Genomic DNA, 20,275 nt, shown 5'->3' with positions numbered 1-20,275 from the left:
GGGTTTTAGCCGGTGGGAGTCCATAACCCTTTCGTTGCCCTCGCAGCGGAGGGGTATCCCATGCAGGATTTACCCACGAGTAAAAAAGGCAACCCAAAGCAGTCGCCAACAATAAAGCTTGTACTTAAATTTGTGGTGATCGTTTTGAGTAAGATTAGTAAGCAAAAATTTTTTTTTAAAGTCCTGCTTTAAAAATGTTTATTGTATAAATAAACACCTGTTATTTAGTATGTAATTAATTTGAACAATCAAAACCAATGACCAGACTAGCTATATGTTACAGTTAATTATAAACGAGACAAAATAAGTAATTAGATAAATAATGGTTTTTATTATAAAAATTATTCTACATAGCCACGTAGCGCGCAGAACCTTTAAAAGTAGACCCTTCCACAAAATGGACAGGTGATCCTTTTAAGAATGTAGAAAGATGCTGGATGAGCTTCTGTGAACCGGGCGTGGTCCAAACTGTAGTCCACCTGGTGTTCCACAATCGGAGGACTCCGGTTTGACTCCAAATGCCGGTTAGGGAAGAAGATAGAAGAGGCGACCTTCAACTCCGTCGTGTTAGAAGAAGACGAAAGAAAATCGTACCTCAACTTCTGTAAGGAGGTAGACAAAACAGCAATAGAGAGAAATAAAACTTAATTATGGGCTCAAAAATTGTCAGATAGGAAATTAAATAGTAAGTAAGAACTAAAAGAAGTAAAGAAAGAAATTAAATTAATTTGTAAATAAATAATATTGCAATTACTAGAATAAAAGATAAAAACTGTGATAAATATATGTAAATAATAGAATGTAAAGCTACAAAAAAGTGAGATTTAGACAAAATTGGAAATAAAGATACCTAGAATGTAGTAGTTGAGGATGGATGTATGGTGGATAGAAAGAAAGAGAAAGACTGAAAAAACTGGAATGAAAGAAGTAGAAAGATAGATTATGTGATGAATGAAAGAGAAAGATGCAACCTGCATCCAGTCTTATTGGAAATGGGCTATGTCCAATAATTTATGCCTTAGTGCTGAAATAATATTAATGACCATTTTGCCAAAGCAATATTTATTATAACTGTACATTCAAAGTTACGAAATACAAAATTTAAATTAAAACACCAGCTCATACAAATTTAACGTTCATTAACGCCTGTCCTAATTTCACTACTCATTGTTAGCTGCATTGTATAAGTGCTATTTTTTAATCACAGGCGCTTCGTTTTATTCTTTACATTACACTATATTATATTGAACGCCATTAGATCATAATTTTATAAATATTGTTTAATACATTAACATTTATGTTTTTTAATATATAATTAGGTTGAATTAATATTTTGCAGTATTTAAATAATTATATTGTTAAATTTGTCTTCTAAATTCTGAAAACAAAAACAATCTGCCATCGCATCTTTCTTACTAGGAATTTATTGCAATTTCATAAAATCAATTCCTTCCTAGATTTTTAATCGGGCACATTGACTAGACTCTGGTTTACCAGCTTACTTGCGATATTATTCGTTCAAAAATCGACGCTACTGCATTGTGATAAGGTTTTATCAGACTGTATATCAATACAGTTGTGAGTGGTATACTGTCCAATATAACTTGAGCTGTAGTACGAATGTAAGGTGCTAAGGGAAGGGGTCTGGTGGAGTGGTTTTCAGGAAGTAGGTCTGAAAGGTGCGCGCGCCGTCTTACGTAATCGTTACGTAAGGGGTGCGCGAGGGTTGGAGGGGGAAGGGGGCGCGGGACGGGAGGCCAGCGTTCGCCCCGGGGCGAAGGCACTGACAATCGATTCTCGTCCGCAGTCGGGTTTGGCGTTCGAACATGGCAGACAAGACAAAAGTTGCAGAGCAATATTACTCCCCGCCGCCTGACCTAGGCAAATGGGAGTCCTTCAGGATCTTCCTGTGGAACTCCGAGACTGGGCAATTCCTCGGCCGCACGGGATCGAGCTGGGGTAAGTTGTTCACATTTCACAACGCCCACTTTGCGGTTTTGGAGGGAAAATCGATGACAGTTCACTGCAAAGAAATCGATATGTCATATTTCAACCACTACCTATCTTACTTTTTTTTTTAAAATATGACATATATTAGAACCTCTTTGTTATCCGCCGCAATGGTTATGTAACACCCCAATAAGAACATAGAGATAAGAACGTGTATCTGCTACAGATAATATTAAAATGAAAGCGTAAAATATTACATTTTTTATTGTATTAAATATATATAGATTACATATATAGTAGCTGGTATTGATGCAAATGTATACGTACTCTAATTCACATTTATAATATTTATATTTATGTATTTTTACAGAACTTTTACTGGAAAGAAGAATACGATGTCTATACAACGTATGACTTTTATAAGGGGAGGCATATGTGTGCTTTAAAAGAAGGGGGTAAAGTCGATATTCGCGTTTTATTTCGACTACAGCCTTCCAACGTCTTTCTTACTTACATAAGTTATAAATCGCCTTAAAAATCATATGACTTCCATATGCACGATCTATAAAACTGCTACAAAGTTACTAGCTAATTTCTTAAGTAAAACTAAGTCAAATATTTTCCTTAAAATTACTATTTTATACAGATGTCTTTGCTTAGTACCGCGTTATATGAAAATAGGGTTTACAAGTAGTCTCACATAACTCGTTTATAACCCCGTATAACGCGTTATGTACAAATAATTAAAGATTAACTGTACTTATTAAAAGGAGGTTTAACTTACAAAGTTAATAGTTATTCTATATATGTAACTTGATAAAAGTCCGAGTTATAAGGAGAGAAACATTTGTCATACGATTGACATTAAATAGCGTAAAAAGTACCATGTATATACTGTATTTAACAGTGGACTTATCTAAAAAATATTTTAAACATCAATAAATGTAAAAAAAATGTGAAATATAATCTGTATTTCACATTTTTGACAGTTTGAGGAATATTTTCAAAAGCGTAAGCGTTTCGCTTTTTAAATTTTACGTTTTTAATTTGTAACACAGATAAAATATATACGTCAGATAAATTTCCGCTCGTTTATAATAAACGATATCTATTTAATTATTATTAAACAATGAATATTGACGTTTGACACAAAAGATAGCAAAATAATAGTAGATAACAGAATTAAAAATTATAAATATTATTCAATACGATTGCGTGAATTTTTATAACAAAGAAACGTTAAGTTCTCTTAACAATTTACCTTAACATATATGTGATATACAGGGCGATTGGTTATTGGTGTAAAAGTAGACTGTATCCAATAATCAATGGTTCAAAATACATATTAAAATTAATTATTATTTACTATGTTACTTGCAGATTTTGCATTGTAACAGTAATCACTTTAAACAGGGTGATTATTAAGTGTAAAAACTGAAGATTTCACATCCATAATCAATCAGCCTGTATATTCCACACTAACTATATCCGCGACTTCGACCGTGGAATTTAACAAAAAATATTTAGTTCAATTTTTAGTTAGATAATATTTCTAAAATAAAAGTAACCTAACCTGTCAATATAAGTTCTGTCAAAATTTTGGTCCAGCCATTTCAAAGATTAACCAACAGACAGACGGGCAAAATTAAAGAAAATTAGGTATGTATTCATATATATGTAGTATATTATTTAAATAGTACAAATATACATTCCATTTTTTTATGTGTAAAGATAATCTATTTCCCGCCATGTATGGTTAATTGTCACGTCATTTCCCGCGTTAAATTCGCCGCCATGTTTGTCACTGTGTATTTAATGTTTTATATTAAAACATGTGTTTATTACGCTGTAATTAATGTTGTGTTTTAAATGTAACATGTTGGTTATTATTATAATTATTACAATATGTTAATAAAGTCGCATATGCGGCGCGGGTCACGATGCGCGCGCAATGTCCTTCCGTGATCGATCCAAGGACATTCGCCATGTTCCATATTTTCTTTCGGTCTTTGAGAAATAACGAATGCTATCAACTAAAATTGATTTAATATTTACGAATAAGATCATGTATTCTAATTATTCAATTAGGAGAATGTTTTATAATTATATTAAATATTTTTTTTGGTAGTGAAATAAAATAGACATTTTTCTTCTACGGATTGCCATTAAATTCGAAAAATTCAAAAAATATTTTACAGAAACCGGCATCAAATTTTTGAATAATAGATGGCAAAAGGTTGTTGATAACGAAGGTGAATATATTGTTGACTAGAAATAAAACTTGTTAAAAATGTAATCGTGTGAATTTAACTTAAGAAAGGGAAATTACTTTCCAGTCCCTCTGATATTTGAGGTCGCGAGAATTTGCTGAAGCAAGCAGCTCTAGACCAATCATCGTATAGGGAAGGCTTGTAGTGGACATGTTTCAGCTGAAATAATATTGATAAAGTAATAAAAAGCTTCACTAGAATAAAAAGTCCAGTTTTGTTTCATGATTTTCATTCTTAAGCCACTTCTGAAGAAGCTTCTTCCATTTCTGAATTTAAACAACTGCTTCCAATGAGATCAATATTTGACGCTTCAAACTCCATATGACGCATTTTAAGAAAAAAAAATTAAATTTAAAAATGGAACTATAATCTATTACGTCACTAAATTATTATCACAATTGGTTCCATTTACAAATTTAATATTAAATTAATATCTTCAAATGTCTATAATATCGCAGCCATTTTAATTTTTTCTTATTTTTTTTATAAACAATTTCAGGACTAAAGTAAATAAAAAAAGTAATATCTATTCCATTTTCAAATATAATTTATTCGTCTATATTTCTTGTAATGTTTTTTTTAATCTGTAAATTTCGCATATTTTATCTACAATATACGAATCTTAATTGATATTTTTAATTAATTTTAAATTGATTTTAATTTTCTTCTGTGACTTCTTCTTCGTGGCATCGTTCTTTATTCTGAGATTCGTTCTTATTGATCCCTACTAGTTCTTTTTCGTCGTAAATTCATAGTAAGGGAGTTTACATCTTCTATATATTATAACTCTTCATGTGACTGTATATATATCTCTTTTCGTCTTTCTCCTTTCGTGTAAGAGTTATAACAGATAATATAAATAATATAAGAGAAATATTTTTACATATATTAAGCATATATATACTGCGAAGTACCTTGTTATGTAAAATTTAAATTAAAAACGCACTTTTGAATTGTTAATTGTTTTTAACATTATATAGTGGTCAGTGCAGTCAATTTGTACCATAGGCTCAGAATGTTGACCTGCTAGCCAGAAAAAAGTCAACAGTTGCTCTTTTTAAATTTAAATTTAACAATATTTAATAGATACATTATGATATCGTGTGTTTTTATATCAGTTTTTCGTACTATAGATTACGATATGTTTTAACAAATTAAATTTAAACGTAAAAGGTCACATAGTATTAATCTTTGAGACGATTTTTTGGGAAGGTGTATGCCTTTTTTTATTTGCCTTTATGTTTGGGGACTTTATTTGCTTATTTCTTTCTTTAGCGCTTCATATGTTCTTCTGTACATCATCTTTACTTCTTCCACGATATTTGTCTCTGTTTACAATCCTTGCATCTCCCCCAGACATCCTCTAACATCCCAGGATATCATAGATCTGTTTTAACTATCACATTCCTTTGTTGTAACATATTTAGTTATTGGTTCACTTGTGTCAATATCTAGTTTTTATTTTGTTCTTTTTAGTAAAAGCCTGTATTAATAAAAAATTTTACCTCGGTTTTTATATATACTCATATATAAAAACCGAGATAAAAATTTAAATAGAAGTCTTAACAGACCGTTTCGACCCTACATCTCCTGCCGATCTGACGGCTTCCGTACCTCCTGAGAATTATAACCCAGGTCTTTTCAGGGTATAAATATATATATATTTATTGAGAAGAATGATAAGTCTAATTAGATAAATTAGAACAGAAAATATACGAGTCCACAAAAAACCTGACAGAATTCTATTTTTAAATTTTCGTACAATCATTTTTATTAATTTTTAAAACCCTTATATGAAAAGAAATAAGTTAAATAATAAAATGTATAATATTTTATCATTTATATGTATCTACATAAAAATGAATAGTCTAATTTGATATAAATTAAAATAGAAGATATACAATAAACTGACTGAATTCTATTTTTAAATTTTCGAATTATAATTTTGAATTTTTTTAAAAACCAATGTATAAAAAGAAATAAGAGAAATAATAAAATGTATAATATATTTATATGATACATTGTTTTAGCTCCGATAAGTCACTTGGTTTCCTGTGCCAGATATATTGTTTGTTGCGATGATATCACGACATTCATTTGCATTTTAAACAATGTAATGAAAAAAATTGTTTAACGTATTAATGTAATTACATTTAGTAGTACAAAATGTTATCGAAAATATATCTTATAACATTTAACACACACACACACACATATACATATATTTGGATTTTTTGGTGAAAGACATAAAAAACAACTTAACTTGTAAAACTTAATAAAATCCTTTCTTAGCTGAATTTTACTTTATAAAATAAATATTTATACCAAATTTCAAGTTTCTAAATCTAACAATCATAGAGAAATCGTGATGAGTGATATTGGTTAAAATCTCTTATACAGTATGATTGTTTCTAGGTTTAAAAGCATCTAAGGGGTATATGTATTTGTCAGCAAAAACATTTAAATCTTTTACATCGATTTTTAATCAACCTATATAAAGAGATCGCTTTGAAATATGAAAGGCATGTAATTTCTGGCAGTGCTGTCTGCACGGACAGATGGTAAATTTTGAAAACATTTCTTCCTATTTATGTTATTGATTTTTGTATAAGGTGTACTATATATATACTAATTACTATATATATACTATATTACTTTACTATATATATACTATATATTAATTGACATTAAATGAGCTGTTTATTCATGCTTCTAGAGCGTTTACACTTAGAAATAATCATCCTGTACTTAATAATATTTTACCAAAATATTTTTTATTGTCGTTGTGCTACTATTACAAAAACGGATTCATGTACTGATTAATGTTCACGTGTTGTTTCAAATTGCATTTTTAATTAAAAATCGATGCAAGTGTACCTATTTAGTACAGGCTACCGACAGTTTGTATCCTGAACGGTTTGCATGTTCAAAGTACCCCACACCAATATGCGTCAGCGGAATTCCACTCGGTCTATATTTAGAGGGTTGCTCCGCGCATGCTCGCGCCCTGGGGGATGCGCCAAACCTGCTGCCCGCATTCGCGAAATGCATTCTAGAACGTGGATGACCTTAATTTGAATTCTACGATTTTATCGCGGCACTTCCAACCGATTGTAGATTTTAATCGATTATTCGAAGTTAAAATATAATCGATTACTATTTTTTACAACCAAAAATTGAACTTCTGTTACTTAATTTCTTTTATTATTTGTGATAATTATATTAGGGTAACCAGATTGTATGTCGCTTTCTTAAGTTAAATTACCACGAGTACATTTTTAACAAGTTTTTATTTCTAATCAACAATATATACACCTTCGTCATCAACCTTTTGCCATCTAGTATACAAAATCAATGCCGGAGCGATAACAAATCAATCGGTTTTTTCTGAAAAATATGACGATAGAAACGACATTACTTTTCGGTCACCCTAATAAACAAGGTGATTAGTTTTATATGTAAAACCTTTAAAGAGGTGAATATAGAGTTATATATCTATATGACAATTAAATATTGAATTCTATCAGTTTTTACAGACTTTTTGCAGCCAGAACTTATTGGTTAGTCGTATTCCAAAAGAGTTTCAAGTGATTACTCTGTAAAAATTATTTGGAAATAGAAGTAAAAGATATTTGCTTTCAAATGAACTATACATACTAGACATATAAAATTTTTATGCCTATAATCAAACACCATATATATTTGGTCTAATGTTAGTTCGTTTTAGTTAAACTTAACGTTGTTTTAACCCATAGACGCCCATTGCAAGACATAGGCATCTCCTGAAAGATTTCTATGGGGAGATATACCATAATCGCCTCACTTGACAAGCGGGTTGGATTGCAGTTGTATTATGGTAGGGTCTTTTATCTTTACTGTGATTTATTTCATAATTTATATTCTAGTCGTGATATTTTTTTCTGAATACAGGTTATATACAAGCTACAAGTGTTATATGTATATAAAATCCCGTCATATCGTCATGTCATCGCTCGTTCGTCATTTTATGTTTCCAATATGGCCGCCGTAACGGAGTTGTCAATTCGCGCGCCAACACTAATCACTGTCATAATTATTTTGAAACTAGGGCGGTAAAAATTCGGCCTAGGACGCTTTACGATGGCATGCTAAAATAATTATAGTTTAATTTGTTTATTAATAAATATATTTACATAAATAAATTTTTTGTTAACAGTCACGAACGTTCAAGATTTTTTTAAAAATTAAAAAGCTTGTAGAATTGTTAATATACATACATACATTTAAATATTGTTTATTGACATACATAAATGTTTAAATTTTGTTTATTTTTATTTATTTGTCCTTGTTTTGTAATATATAAATCTATTTATGGTTCTAAAAACTAAACAAAAAAAAAACAAACGTACGCCATTTCGTAATGTTTTCTTTTCATTTTAATAGAATCAAAGTAACTTTCTGAATAGACTATTTTTATTTTTATTATCATGTACTTGAATTTAATTTAATATATTAAAATAACTTACTACTTTTGATATTCTATCATTTAAATGTTTTGAGTAATATAGAACAAAAAAAAGTCTCTCGTACCTCTATCTTCGGAAAGGAAAGGGTTGTTTTATTTGCTATTTTACTGTTTACACTTATTCTTATTTTTAACTTTTATTTATACTGATTGCTTTTTCTGCAATTTTCCTGCAAGGTTCGAGGAATATTGGTGTGTAAATGATGTTTGTGAAAATGATTAGAATTAAAAACAAGGCAATGTTTGGAATCATAGAACTTAGAGAAAATTTTGATACATTTGTAATATACTACATTATGGAAATTCGTAAAAGTGATCACAAAAAACATCAACTGGGTTTATTGCGTTCTATTTTCAAAATTTTAAATCAAGTCACATTTGGAACGTTTTCAACTTTATTGTTGTTTTTGATTTCATTATAGGTTAGTTCAATTAGATTCCACTTTCAAATTCTCTCTCCTCGTCTGTTAATGTACACGTGATTTTTAATAATTATTAATTGTTGATAATAATATAAATATACGCATAAATAACAGTTGATTCAGTAAATACTACCAGTATTCTTTATATCATTTACAGTGACCTAAATAGTTAGAGGGATTATTGTAAAATTATGTCAAACTTGTATGTTAGCATGAACATGCGGTACTACGGAATTTAAAAATAGAATTACATAAATTAGATTTTTTTATTTTTTTATTCTATTTTTAAATTAACCTATGTTTTTGCTTTTCATTATTTAATCTACTAGTTAGAGCAATTAAGTCATAAGAAACAGATTTTTTAAGAAGCTTTTACGATTTTTACCTAAAATTTTCAAATTTATTCTGTGATAATTAAAGGTATATATACATCCCGTGTATGTACACGTACGGCCTTAATACTTTTATATTAAATCATTTTGCGCGTTCAAATTAAAAAATTCGAACGCCGATTTGAATTTGGATGCCATTAGTGATGAGGGCGCTGTTGTTGCGGTAGAGTCGTATAAATTATAAATACTCTTTATATGTGAATATATCTTATTTGATCACTCTTGGCTGTCATTTTTCTTTCTAATGTGCTATATATTTTATGAAGCATAGAGACAGGTATAATAAACTTTTATTTTCCTTATGAATTTATGTTCTAATTCCTGTTTGGATCTATTGTAGTTAGATGTTTTGGAACAAAATTGTTTTGCTGGCGAAGATCCCCGAAATGCGGTCAACATTCGAAGATCAATTAGTGTTACCTCCTACGCCACTTGTATGTTAATTATACCAATGACAATGTCCACGAAATGTTAACTGTTGCTTGTCCCACTTTACTTTTAATTGTATGTTATTGACTTTGAAATTTAAATACTGTTTAATTTTCTTTTATTTACAAAAGTTATTTTAGTTATATTTATCATTATTTTAATTTTCGAACGTCAAATACTTTTTTCAAATTTTTTCGTTCAATATTCTTTCTTCGACTTTATATAGTCATTCGCTCACATTGTAGACAGACTTACTATACTGATCTAATCAATCTGTGGTTTACTGTTCAGAATCTTAAAACCCGATATATCTTTAATTTAAGTCAACGGATATCCATGTCACTAACTATATCTCGTAGAGATATATAGCCTTCTGTATTGCTCGTTGAGAAACTGTGATTGTACCAATAAAGAAAATAGTGATGATCGTGATGATGATTCTGTGTTGTAAACGATCACTTGAAACACACATCAGTCTGAGAAATTCGTATTAATGTATTGATGGTTGTGTAAATATAACTGATAATTGCAATTTACTTCTACTTATTACTAATCATAGTTTTACGGAAATAGAGTAAAGAATTGGTTTTAGATATACCGATATAGGCTAGAAGTAGCTGGATGCAGGCAATGGTTAGACATTGGTCGTAACACTGGACTTTACTGTTGAAGACGATGATTGCGTCGTTGTCAATTTCTGTCAGAGGACGTCTATCTGATTTGATAAATGTTTTTTGTGGAATAGCCTATATTTACCGAGGTAACAGGCAGGATAGCTGTGGTTTTCTTCTTCTTTCAGCTGATAGACCATTGCAAGGCCTAGGCCTCCCTTAAAGACCTCGATGACCGGTTCTGTGCTACCGGCATCCAGCAACTCGGGCTTTAACTATGTCTTCGGTCCACCTAGTGGATGGCATACCCGCCTTGCATCGACAGGCTCATGGTCAGGCCATAAGAGAATTCTCCATTCTAAATATGTCCCGCACAGAATCTGCTACTAGCACGTAATAGCCGCACTGAAAGAGAAAAAGAAACGAATTGTAATTAATCCTCTTGTCCACAGCTAAAATCCTTCTGTTCTATCTCATCTTCTATGCGATTCTCGTGGGATTCTTCGCGGCCATGTTGGCCATCTTCTACCAGACCTTGGACTCGAAGATGCCAAAGTGGCAAATGGACAGCTCGTTGATCGGCAGCAATCCAGGTAATTATTCTTCTTTTACGCCGTATTTAGATTATAAGATCAGATTGTAGCTAATTTAATTTTCAATTTTTGTTTTTTTTTTTGGGTGGGGGTCTTTTATACAGAAGGTATCACGCGCTCTGGAGGTTTGATAAGAGCTATAAGAGAGGCCTACACTCAAAAACCCCTTCTTCCATCATCTCCTGTTGGTGAAAAGCTTCCGGTTCACCGTTCGAAACGCACCACATTCAACGTTGAAAATAAAATGGATAGCCCGTCTCTGGGTATGCGATGTTCAGCTAATAAAATATCAGGGTCCCATCTCCGAGGGTCTGCGACTATGGAGGCTTCGTTCTTGGTAGAGAAATACCATTCTCACCAAAAGGCCATCACGAGTCTCATCTTCTGTCGATTTCATTAAGTAAACCTCTTCTTCGGGGAGGAAATCTTCTTTGTTATAGATCCCTTTTTCCAGGGCATCGAGAACTCCTATGGAATGCCCTCGTGCCTACTCCTGCATTCGTGCATAGGGGCTAGACTGAACTCCCCCCGGAATCCTCAACACACGCGAAATCATCGCCATTTTTAATTTTCTTTTACAATTCGCAGGGTATTGACCTACCTTAAGACTTCGTTACAGCATACAACATACTCTTCAACAGAATCCATGTGTGTGTTCCCCAGGTCTGGGCTTCAGACCAATGCCAGATACAGCCAATGTGGAGAGCACCCTCATCTACTACAAGGCCAACGACAAGGGTTCCGTGCTGAAGTGGGCCACCGTGATCGACAGCTTCCTTGAACGTGAGTTAAAGCTGAACCACAATCTGTTCTCAACAGAAAGTTTTTGTATTATTAGATATTCCGACAGACTGTACTGCCAGAAGCTTCTAGAAACTTCTACCAAATATTAGGAAACGTATAATAAAATATGAACTGAATCAGTAATCTTTCGCAAGCTGTGACTTATCCAAGGAAAATAAGGATTTATTTTTATATGTACAGAAAATATAAATAAATGTGTCTTTAAAGGAACCATCAAAGGTTTAAATTAAATATTGCATTTTAAAAGAAATACGAACGAATCAAAGCTTTCATTCGTATTCGCGGCACTTGTCCAAATTAAAAGTAAATTAACGTATAATAGTTCGGTAGGTTGATTATATAATAGCTGCAAGTTTGTGACATTTTCTACCAAAGGTCACAGGAAGATGGGGTTTTTCACGACGCACATGAGATATTTGAGAACAGATGTCTTCATATTTATCTATACCCCCCGTCCTGCCACATATCACATAAGATTATTAAAACTTGCACACAGATTAAAGTCAATGTTTGCGGTGAGACAAAGGAAAGCGCGATTAAAAAGACGCACATGAGATAATTAAGAACAGACGGCTTCATGTTTGTCCATCTCCCCCGTCCTGACGCACACATGCTTCATGGTATTAAAACATTCACATAGATTAAAATGTACGTGTGTGGTGAGACGTAGGTGAGTGCGATTAAAAAGACGCACACGGGATATTTAAGAACAAACGGTTTGACGTTTATGTATCTCCCCCGTGCAGCCGCTTACATACCTCATGAGATTACTATAACTTGCATAGAGATTAAAGTTAATGTGCGTAATGAGACGTAGGTGAGTGCGATTAAAAAGACGCACACGAGATATATAAGAACAGATGGCTTCATGTTTATCTATCTCCCCCGTCCTGCCGTTCACATACCTCATGAGATTACTATAACTTGCATAGAGATTAAAGTTAATGTCAAAAACGCACACGAGATATTTGAGAAAGATAGGAACTGTCTTAAGTAATGTAATAGGTAGATTATTATACTAGGTTTTTCTATTTCATATTTATTAGGAGGTGACCAATATTTTCCTGCACAATATAAACTAAATAGTAGTTCCGAACATATATGTTCGGAAAAACTGAGGAAATGAAATCTCTTGGATAAGTTCTAGAGATTGATTAAAGTAATTTATAACTTGTCAAAATAATTATAAACTTTCTTTTGAGACGATACATAAATTAATTTTATTTAAATTTTGTATTTTATTTGATCTATGACAATTCTCTGTGAATAAATGTAATACAGAATACCGCAAGAAGGGAAGTGGTGGTGGTGAAGCATCGGGGGCTGAGAATCGCGTACCCTGCTCTCCCACGTCTGGACCTCTGGGTGAGAAGCAGGTGTGCGACGTACCAGTGGATAACTTCCATCCATGCACGTCCGCCAACCAATACAACTACGAAGCGGCCGGGCCTTGCGTGTTCCTCAAGCTGAACAAGGTACAATGCCTAGTCCTTGATTTCTATAACTAGTGTCATCATCATAATTTATGATGAACATAGCCTCCAGAATATATTTCCAATAAGACATGTTGGAAGCGGTCTACATTCAGCGGTTTCCAAAGACTGACGAGGTCATTTCTCTGCCTCATAAGTGGTCGTCTTACCCTGTTCAAGTTGACCATCATAATTCATGATGAACAAGCTTCAAGATTAGATTTCCAATGAGACATGTTGGAAGCGGTCTACATTCAGCGGTTTCCAACGACAAGGTCATTTCTCTGCTTCATAAGTGGTCATCTTACCCTGTCTGCAAGTTCTTCTCTACTAATAAGATATACAAATATTCCTCTATATACAACGATTAATTAAATTAAATTTTATTACACAAAATATGTTTTGTTATTGTACATATGCTTGAAGGTTTTCTTCTAGCACAGACCGCCTTATTAGTATAGCAAAACTTTGGGGTCGAAAGTGTGGGTCCTCGAGCTAGCAGGGGCGGCGAGGTTACACCTTTTACTAGGTAGACAATACGTTGTTAATGTCGCTGCAAGCCGTTAGATGTGGGCAGTACATCGGTCATCGTGGCAAGATTTGGAGGTGAACTAAGCCTTACCGTGGGCGTCCATTAGTTTAAAAGACGAAAAAGAAGAAAAGATTTTGAAGATTTTCTTCTAGTACATAACGCTCTAGTATTATAGGAAAACTTTGGGAATGAAAGGTACTCCAGTGGCACCATCCCCCACTATGTGGACCATTTGTAGTTAAGGTTGCAGAATGTCGCGCAGGCGCAGCGAGGTTACGCCCCCCACCATGAGGACCATGCGTAGTTAAGGTTAGGTCGCTGGATGAAGGCAGTGCAGGACCGATCATCAATGCGATATTTGGTGATGACCTATGCCTTACCGAGGGCGTCCACTGGTTGAAAAGAAGAAATATATTTGAAGGTTTTCTTCTAGCATTGAACGCCCTTTTTGTATAGCAAAACTTTCGGTCGGAAAGGTTCTCTAGTGGCGCAAATGAGCTGGTAGACGTGACGTGGGTAAGTCCCTCACCAGGTAGACCAGACCTTGTAAAAGTCGCCGCATGGATGCGGGTAGCATAAGATGTTTTTTCATCAAAAAACTGTTCGTACTACATGTACAAACAAAATGAGATGTACTCCATCTTGAAAATTCACAACGTATCATAAACATTTCGTTCATTTCGCTTCAGATATAGACCAAAACCAAAAAAAAATTATTCACGCTTGATAAACATTTTTCAGATCTTCAATTGGACTCCACAACCATATAACACCACCGAAGACCTGCCGGCGAATATGCCTGAAGACCTCAAACATCATATTAAAACCATTGTAAGTATCATCTTGGCTTACCGTGTCATTTGTGATGGGAAATTTAGTAATATGAAAACGAAATGAAACTTTATCAATTCCAATTCGAATCTTATATCTCTGCAGGAATTCAGTCAACGGTTAGGTAAACCATATACACTAAAAAGATCTAAAGTGAAAAAGAAATTGTGAAGAAAGAAAGTAGAGAGATTAATATATATATGTATGTACAAATCAGAAAACAATATTTAACCTGAAATTGTAACGTCACTGCTTCACACAAAATAGGGGGAACGAAAGGCCCCCAAAAACGGAGTTATTACAAAAATAGCTGAGTAACCTCTGTTTCTTCAGATCTCTATTACTCTTCTATTACAAAAAATCATCAACATAATCCCCCCCTACCCACAAAGTGGCCAAAGTATTTTAAGGATCGCCATAAGGATTGCGTCTAGATATTCACATAAAACCATATATACTATCCACGTTCAAACCATATATAGAATCTTTATTCTATAGTAAATACTGCAAATTAATTATCAGCCTTTTCTGGCAATCGGGATTGGAACCAAAGACCTATAGACATTTCTCTACAACCTGCAGAAGGATTTGAGTCAGTCTAGAGAAAATATCGTCAAGTTCCTGGAAAGCGTTTCCAAATCAGCATTTGTAAGATATCAAATTTGGTAAGGTGATGATGAGGCTGGTCGGTAAAGGTGACCGCCAAGAGAAAGAGATCTCCTTAAAACTGCCTCCTTTTTAAACTAGATACAACTTAAGCAGCATTCGTAAAGTGAATCTATTGAATTCTGATAAGTTACTTCAAATTTCGAAAACAGGTGCTTTATTTATCTTTGCTTCTACAAAGTCCTGGCAATTATCCAAAGGATTTTAGGAAGTCTACCGCTATACATGTACTTTCACCATATTTTCAATAGTTCCGGTATGAAGCGGCCTGAATCTATGGACTTTCACTGATCATAATAATGCCATGTGTCCACCTCGTAGTTGGAAAACCTGCACCACCTTTGCCGATCTTGTCTCCACTTCAGAAACTTAAGACCCTTCAGCCATCTATTCTGACCACTGTAACTTCAACAAGCCAATCCGCTGGACCATGTTGATTACTTTACATATTTCTATTTTTAATCTAGGAAGGTAAACCGGACGCGAACATAGTGTGGGTGTCCTGCCAGGGGGAGAATCCCGCCGACGTGGAGAACATGGGCCCCGTTCAGTACATCCCTGGCCGGGGCTTCCCCGCGTTCTACTATCCGTTCACCAATAAGGAGGGCTACCTCAGTCCCCTTGTCGCCGTTCTCTTTGAGAAGCCAAGGAGTATGTATTTCGAATTTATCTTATCACCTAATTCGAATATTCTAAATTGATCTGTAAAAACCCTACCACAGTGTAAAACATTTTGAATTGATGATACCGCCTGAGAATAAATTACATTATTAATTGCTACAACTACTCTTTAGATGATGTCAGGCAAAGCAATGGAACTTGAATCATCATCATTCTAAACTGTTCTTTATTCAGGATGCTTTTATAACAAATCAAGACTATTTCGTGCCTTAAACCTTATTTTCTTTGTAAAATGAACCGCAAATAGAAGCTAGTGTTATGCTTGGGCACTGTGTTATCCTAGCAGTAGAGGACAGAGACTTGAGATCGTGCTTGTTCAAGCCTCTGTGCTTCGCTACCTTAAAATATTACATAGGCTAGTCACCCCCTGCCACCTTGAATCCGGTCTTAAAGTCAATTAAGTCGAGTCTTGAATTAAAATATATAAATAAATAACATTAACGCGAGGATATCATCCCAGCCGGAGTCCTCATCAACATCGAATGCAAGGCGTGGGCAAAGAACATCTTCTACGACCGGTACGAGCGGCGGGGTTCCGTACACTTCGAGCTGATGGTGGACCGCTCCTAAGCGGGCTGCTGCCACCGCCCGCCGTCAGCTGGTCACCAGCCGAGCCTCCGGCGGCCAGCGTAGCCGCTTCAACTTTCAACTTCGTCACAAAATATTAGCCAATTTAGATAGCGCGGGCGTCGATAGCCGATGGCGCGCATCGGCGATTTGTTTATATTCGTTTTAGAATAGCCAGATGGCGCTGTTTTCAATTTCCGTTCACACGCTTCATGTTTTTAAAATGATTATTAAACTGTATTACGTAATGTTTACTTGACGTACGGTCAATAAATGCAATAGTTGGTTCCAACTTAGATCTCTTTTCGTGAGTTTTATTTACTACCCTTTGTGATCCCCTTATTATAGCAATATCATCATCTAAATAAATTTATTTAAAAAACTTTTAAATTAAACGGTTTTTTGATACCCATATTGTGGTGGTTGTGGGAAAATATGTATCTAGTCCGCCATATTGGAACGGCGTCCATCTTGAATTTTAAATTTTGACATAATATATACCCATATTGAGGGAGTTAAGGAAAAATATGTAATCTGCCATTTTGTATCGGCGGCCATCTTAGATTTATAATGTTATTGATTTTATTATATTGTATTGTCATCAAAATAAATGTGTGTACCAAATTTCAGATCAATCTGACAACGGGAAGGTGCTTAAATTTCAATTTCTAATTTTGACCCAAATAAATAAACTAATAAATTCCGTACTGGTCGAACTAAATGAAAACCGTTTAAAGAGATAATTTTACACATAAAACATAGCTTCTTTAAGCCTCATTCGCAAACTCAGTCATACTCTACGGGCCATAGATAGAGATAGCCTTTCTAGCTTTTCATGGCTCATTGAGCTAGATTTATCTACGAGATTGAATCGAATATGAAGAGAGGATTGGACCATCCACTAATCAACGGCAAAATTCAATCTTATGTTATTAAATGGGGCATAATCACAGATTTATTTTTCTGCTATTATCCCATGAACAATTCTCCCTCTTCTGGGGCATGCTAAACTATCTCTCTTAAAATCAGATTGTCGCCTTATCGGCGAGCTGTTCCTGACCTTTTTTTATTTTTTGTTTCGGTGGGGAAAATCTTCACGTGTTCAAGATGCCCTGCCTCTGGGGGGAGGACAGGGGTATGTGGGATTTCTACCCACTAACTACTTCAGTGGTCGCCCTCTGCGCTAAACGGGGGACTGCGGTATCTCCCGGTCAGGGATCGCCACGCGGTCTTCCCTCGCGCCGTGCTATTTTTCGATAGCCCATCCCGGGGTATGCATGTATACGCTACCCCCGAAACCCTCGTGGTGCTATCACGATGGTTCGAAATCACGTCGAACCATCGTCCGCCTCAGAGTCGCCGAAGCTAGTGGGAGTTTAGGGCCCCCACCCTAAACACCCGCGACTCCGAAGGCCCCGTTTATGGTAGGGGAAGCTGTCCCTGACCTTATGCTAACTGTGCACACTCCCGTAGCACTACGAAGCTAATTTCCGGGCCCATGAGATTGGTGTACCAAGCTGACAATCTCCCAGAAAGACGCCATCATGCATCTTCCAACGGAGTTCCATGTATAGTGGACAGCACTAAAGTATGTGGTATATGTCCTCTTCCTTCCACCCGCATTCGCAAGTCATATCTGAGCTGCATGTCACGTAACTGCTCATTAAAGCTGTTCGTGATCAGTCAGTATCTAGAAGGTGTCATGATCTGGTGTGATCTAGCGCATACTGAGTCTTCTATTTGCAACCCTTCGTTTCCTCTATCTACCGGCTCTCTTAATATGAAGAGATTCCTAGAAGATTGAAAGAAAATGATGTAGCCTTGCAAATTGGTAACTTGAAATTGCAGTGAACATGCCACACAGCGCTGAACAGATGACAGTTGAAACGTAAAGGTTCTGGAGTGAAAACTATGTATCATGCCCACAAAGTGGACAGACAACTTTGTTAAAGTCATCGGAAGATGCAAAATCCAGTTGAACAGGTTCTATTTGAAATCTATGAAAGAAATAGGCTTTATTAGCAGTGAATGTCCTTTGGTTGGTAATGATGACGTCATAGGACTTCGATTCTTCACTTCTTTGTCCATTATGTCCTTATTTTCAGGCTTTGTATGTATAAGTTAAATGGGTGAAGGCGTCCAGACATCTTATGACTAAGATGAAGATGATGTAATCAGAGAATTCAACGGTTCCAAGGAACCAAATTCCCGAGTACCAACATAAGTGAAATTTGAATTTAGTTTTATACAAAAGAAGACGTATCAAAAACGAATAAATACGTGAGATTATATGTTACAAGTTGGACAGTCGAATTTAATACAGGCCGCTTTTAACTGTTTGTATTGGAAATCTGTCAAGGCCCATGTCCAATAGTGGACCTTGTGATGATACATTTTATAACTATTTTTTTTTCAAATCTTCATTAACTGTTAAATTGGATTTATAAAACAATGTCAGTGCTAAAACAACTAAATAAAAATGAACGCATTTAAAACTCCTATATTCGTTTCATATTTGGAATTCTTCTCTTTCTAGTCCCCTACTCGATTGTATTCTTTTTAATCCGCTCACTTCCTCTTATATATGATCTCCAATGATGATCTCCAAGACCTCTTATATATATATATATATATATATATATATATAAGAGGTCCAATGATCTCCAAGACCTCTTATATATATATATATATATATATATATATATATATGAGGCCTTGGAGATCATCAGAGAATCTGAAATTAAAAATGTATTCTTCTTCGTTTATCGCCAAGTCTTCTGCCACACAGGCCGTTCGATTGTGGAATGATTCACCGCTGAATATAAGACGTGCTAACTCACTACCTATTCTTAAGAAAATGTTTAAGAAATATTTATTAAACCTTTGATTATTAAACCCTTAATTCATTTTTTCTCTGTTTCTTTCTAAGGCTATTGCGATCCAAATTAGTTTGATGTTTTTATTTATAATCACGTATTATACTGTATTTATTATAAGTATACACCAATACCTCACTTTGCGTCGTGGTTTCGTTCCAAAAAAATAAGACGCGAAGTGAATTAAGATTTTCTTTAGCAAACCATGTAAAAATTGAAAATAGGTTCCAGGGTCACGAAAATACTACTTTTTAAAAAGAAAATTGAACAAAGTAAACATTTAAAAAACAAAAGAAAAATATAGCTCTGCTAATAAATAAATTGGAATAATATTCACATTTTTAACCAGAAACAACACGTAAAAATTTATGTAAATTTATTTTTCTCTTTTAATAATCTCAATACACTACGTAATTGGAACTGAACTCTAAAATTAGCAAAACAAAGTGAAAATAAAACTGTATTAAAATTGCGTTGGTTTTTAGTTAGTAAGTCCTCGAGTTTTGATGACATGGCGCAATTAGAAACAAAAGTGTTGCCATCTTTTATAAAAAACAGGAAATATCAAAAAAAATTAAAGACACGAACCCAAAACAACGTAACCTGGAAAATCTAACGACGCACAGTGAAAATTAGTACTAATTAAGCATCGACGCAACTTCGAAAAAAACGTAA

The 20,275-nt window shown here is 34.3% G+C and overlaps 1 protein-coding gene across 1 annotated transcript; it reads left to right on the top strand.

Annotated features, from left to right (window-relative positions):
• Positions 1-1,811: 1,811 nt before the first annotated feature.
• LOC137922063 (sodium/potassium-transporting ATPase subunit beta-2-like) lies at positions 1,812-16,993 on the top strand. The gene is made up of 7 exons (XM_068764912.1): positions 1,812-1,959; positions 11,031-11,171; positions 11,835-11,954; positions 13,257-13,450; positions 14,721-14,810; positions 15,944-16,127; positions 16,618-16,993. The coding sequence occupies exons 1-7, from the start codon at positions 1,827-1,829 to the stop codon at positions 16,725-16,727; spliced, it is 972 nt and encodes a 323-aa protein (XP_068621013.1). The 5' UTR covers positions 1,812-1,826; the 3' UTR covers positions 16,728-16,993.
• The last annotated feature ends 3,282 nt before the right edge of the window (positions 16,994-20,275 follow it).

Source organism: Battus philenor, unplaced genomic scaffold (assembly GCF_028537555.1).
Source record: "Battus philenor isolate CCGP_79_NKW_IND1 unplaced genomic scaffold, ilBatPhil1.0.hap1 SCAF_2, whole genome shotgun sequence".
Classification (NCBI taxonomy): domain Eukaryota; kingdom Metazoa; phylum Arthropoda; class Insecta; order Lepidoptera; family Papilionidae; genus Battus; species Battus philenor.
This window is presented reverse-complemented; position numbering and strand designations above follow the sequence as displayed.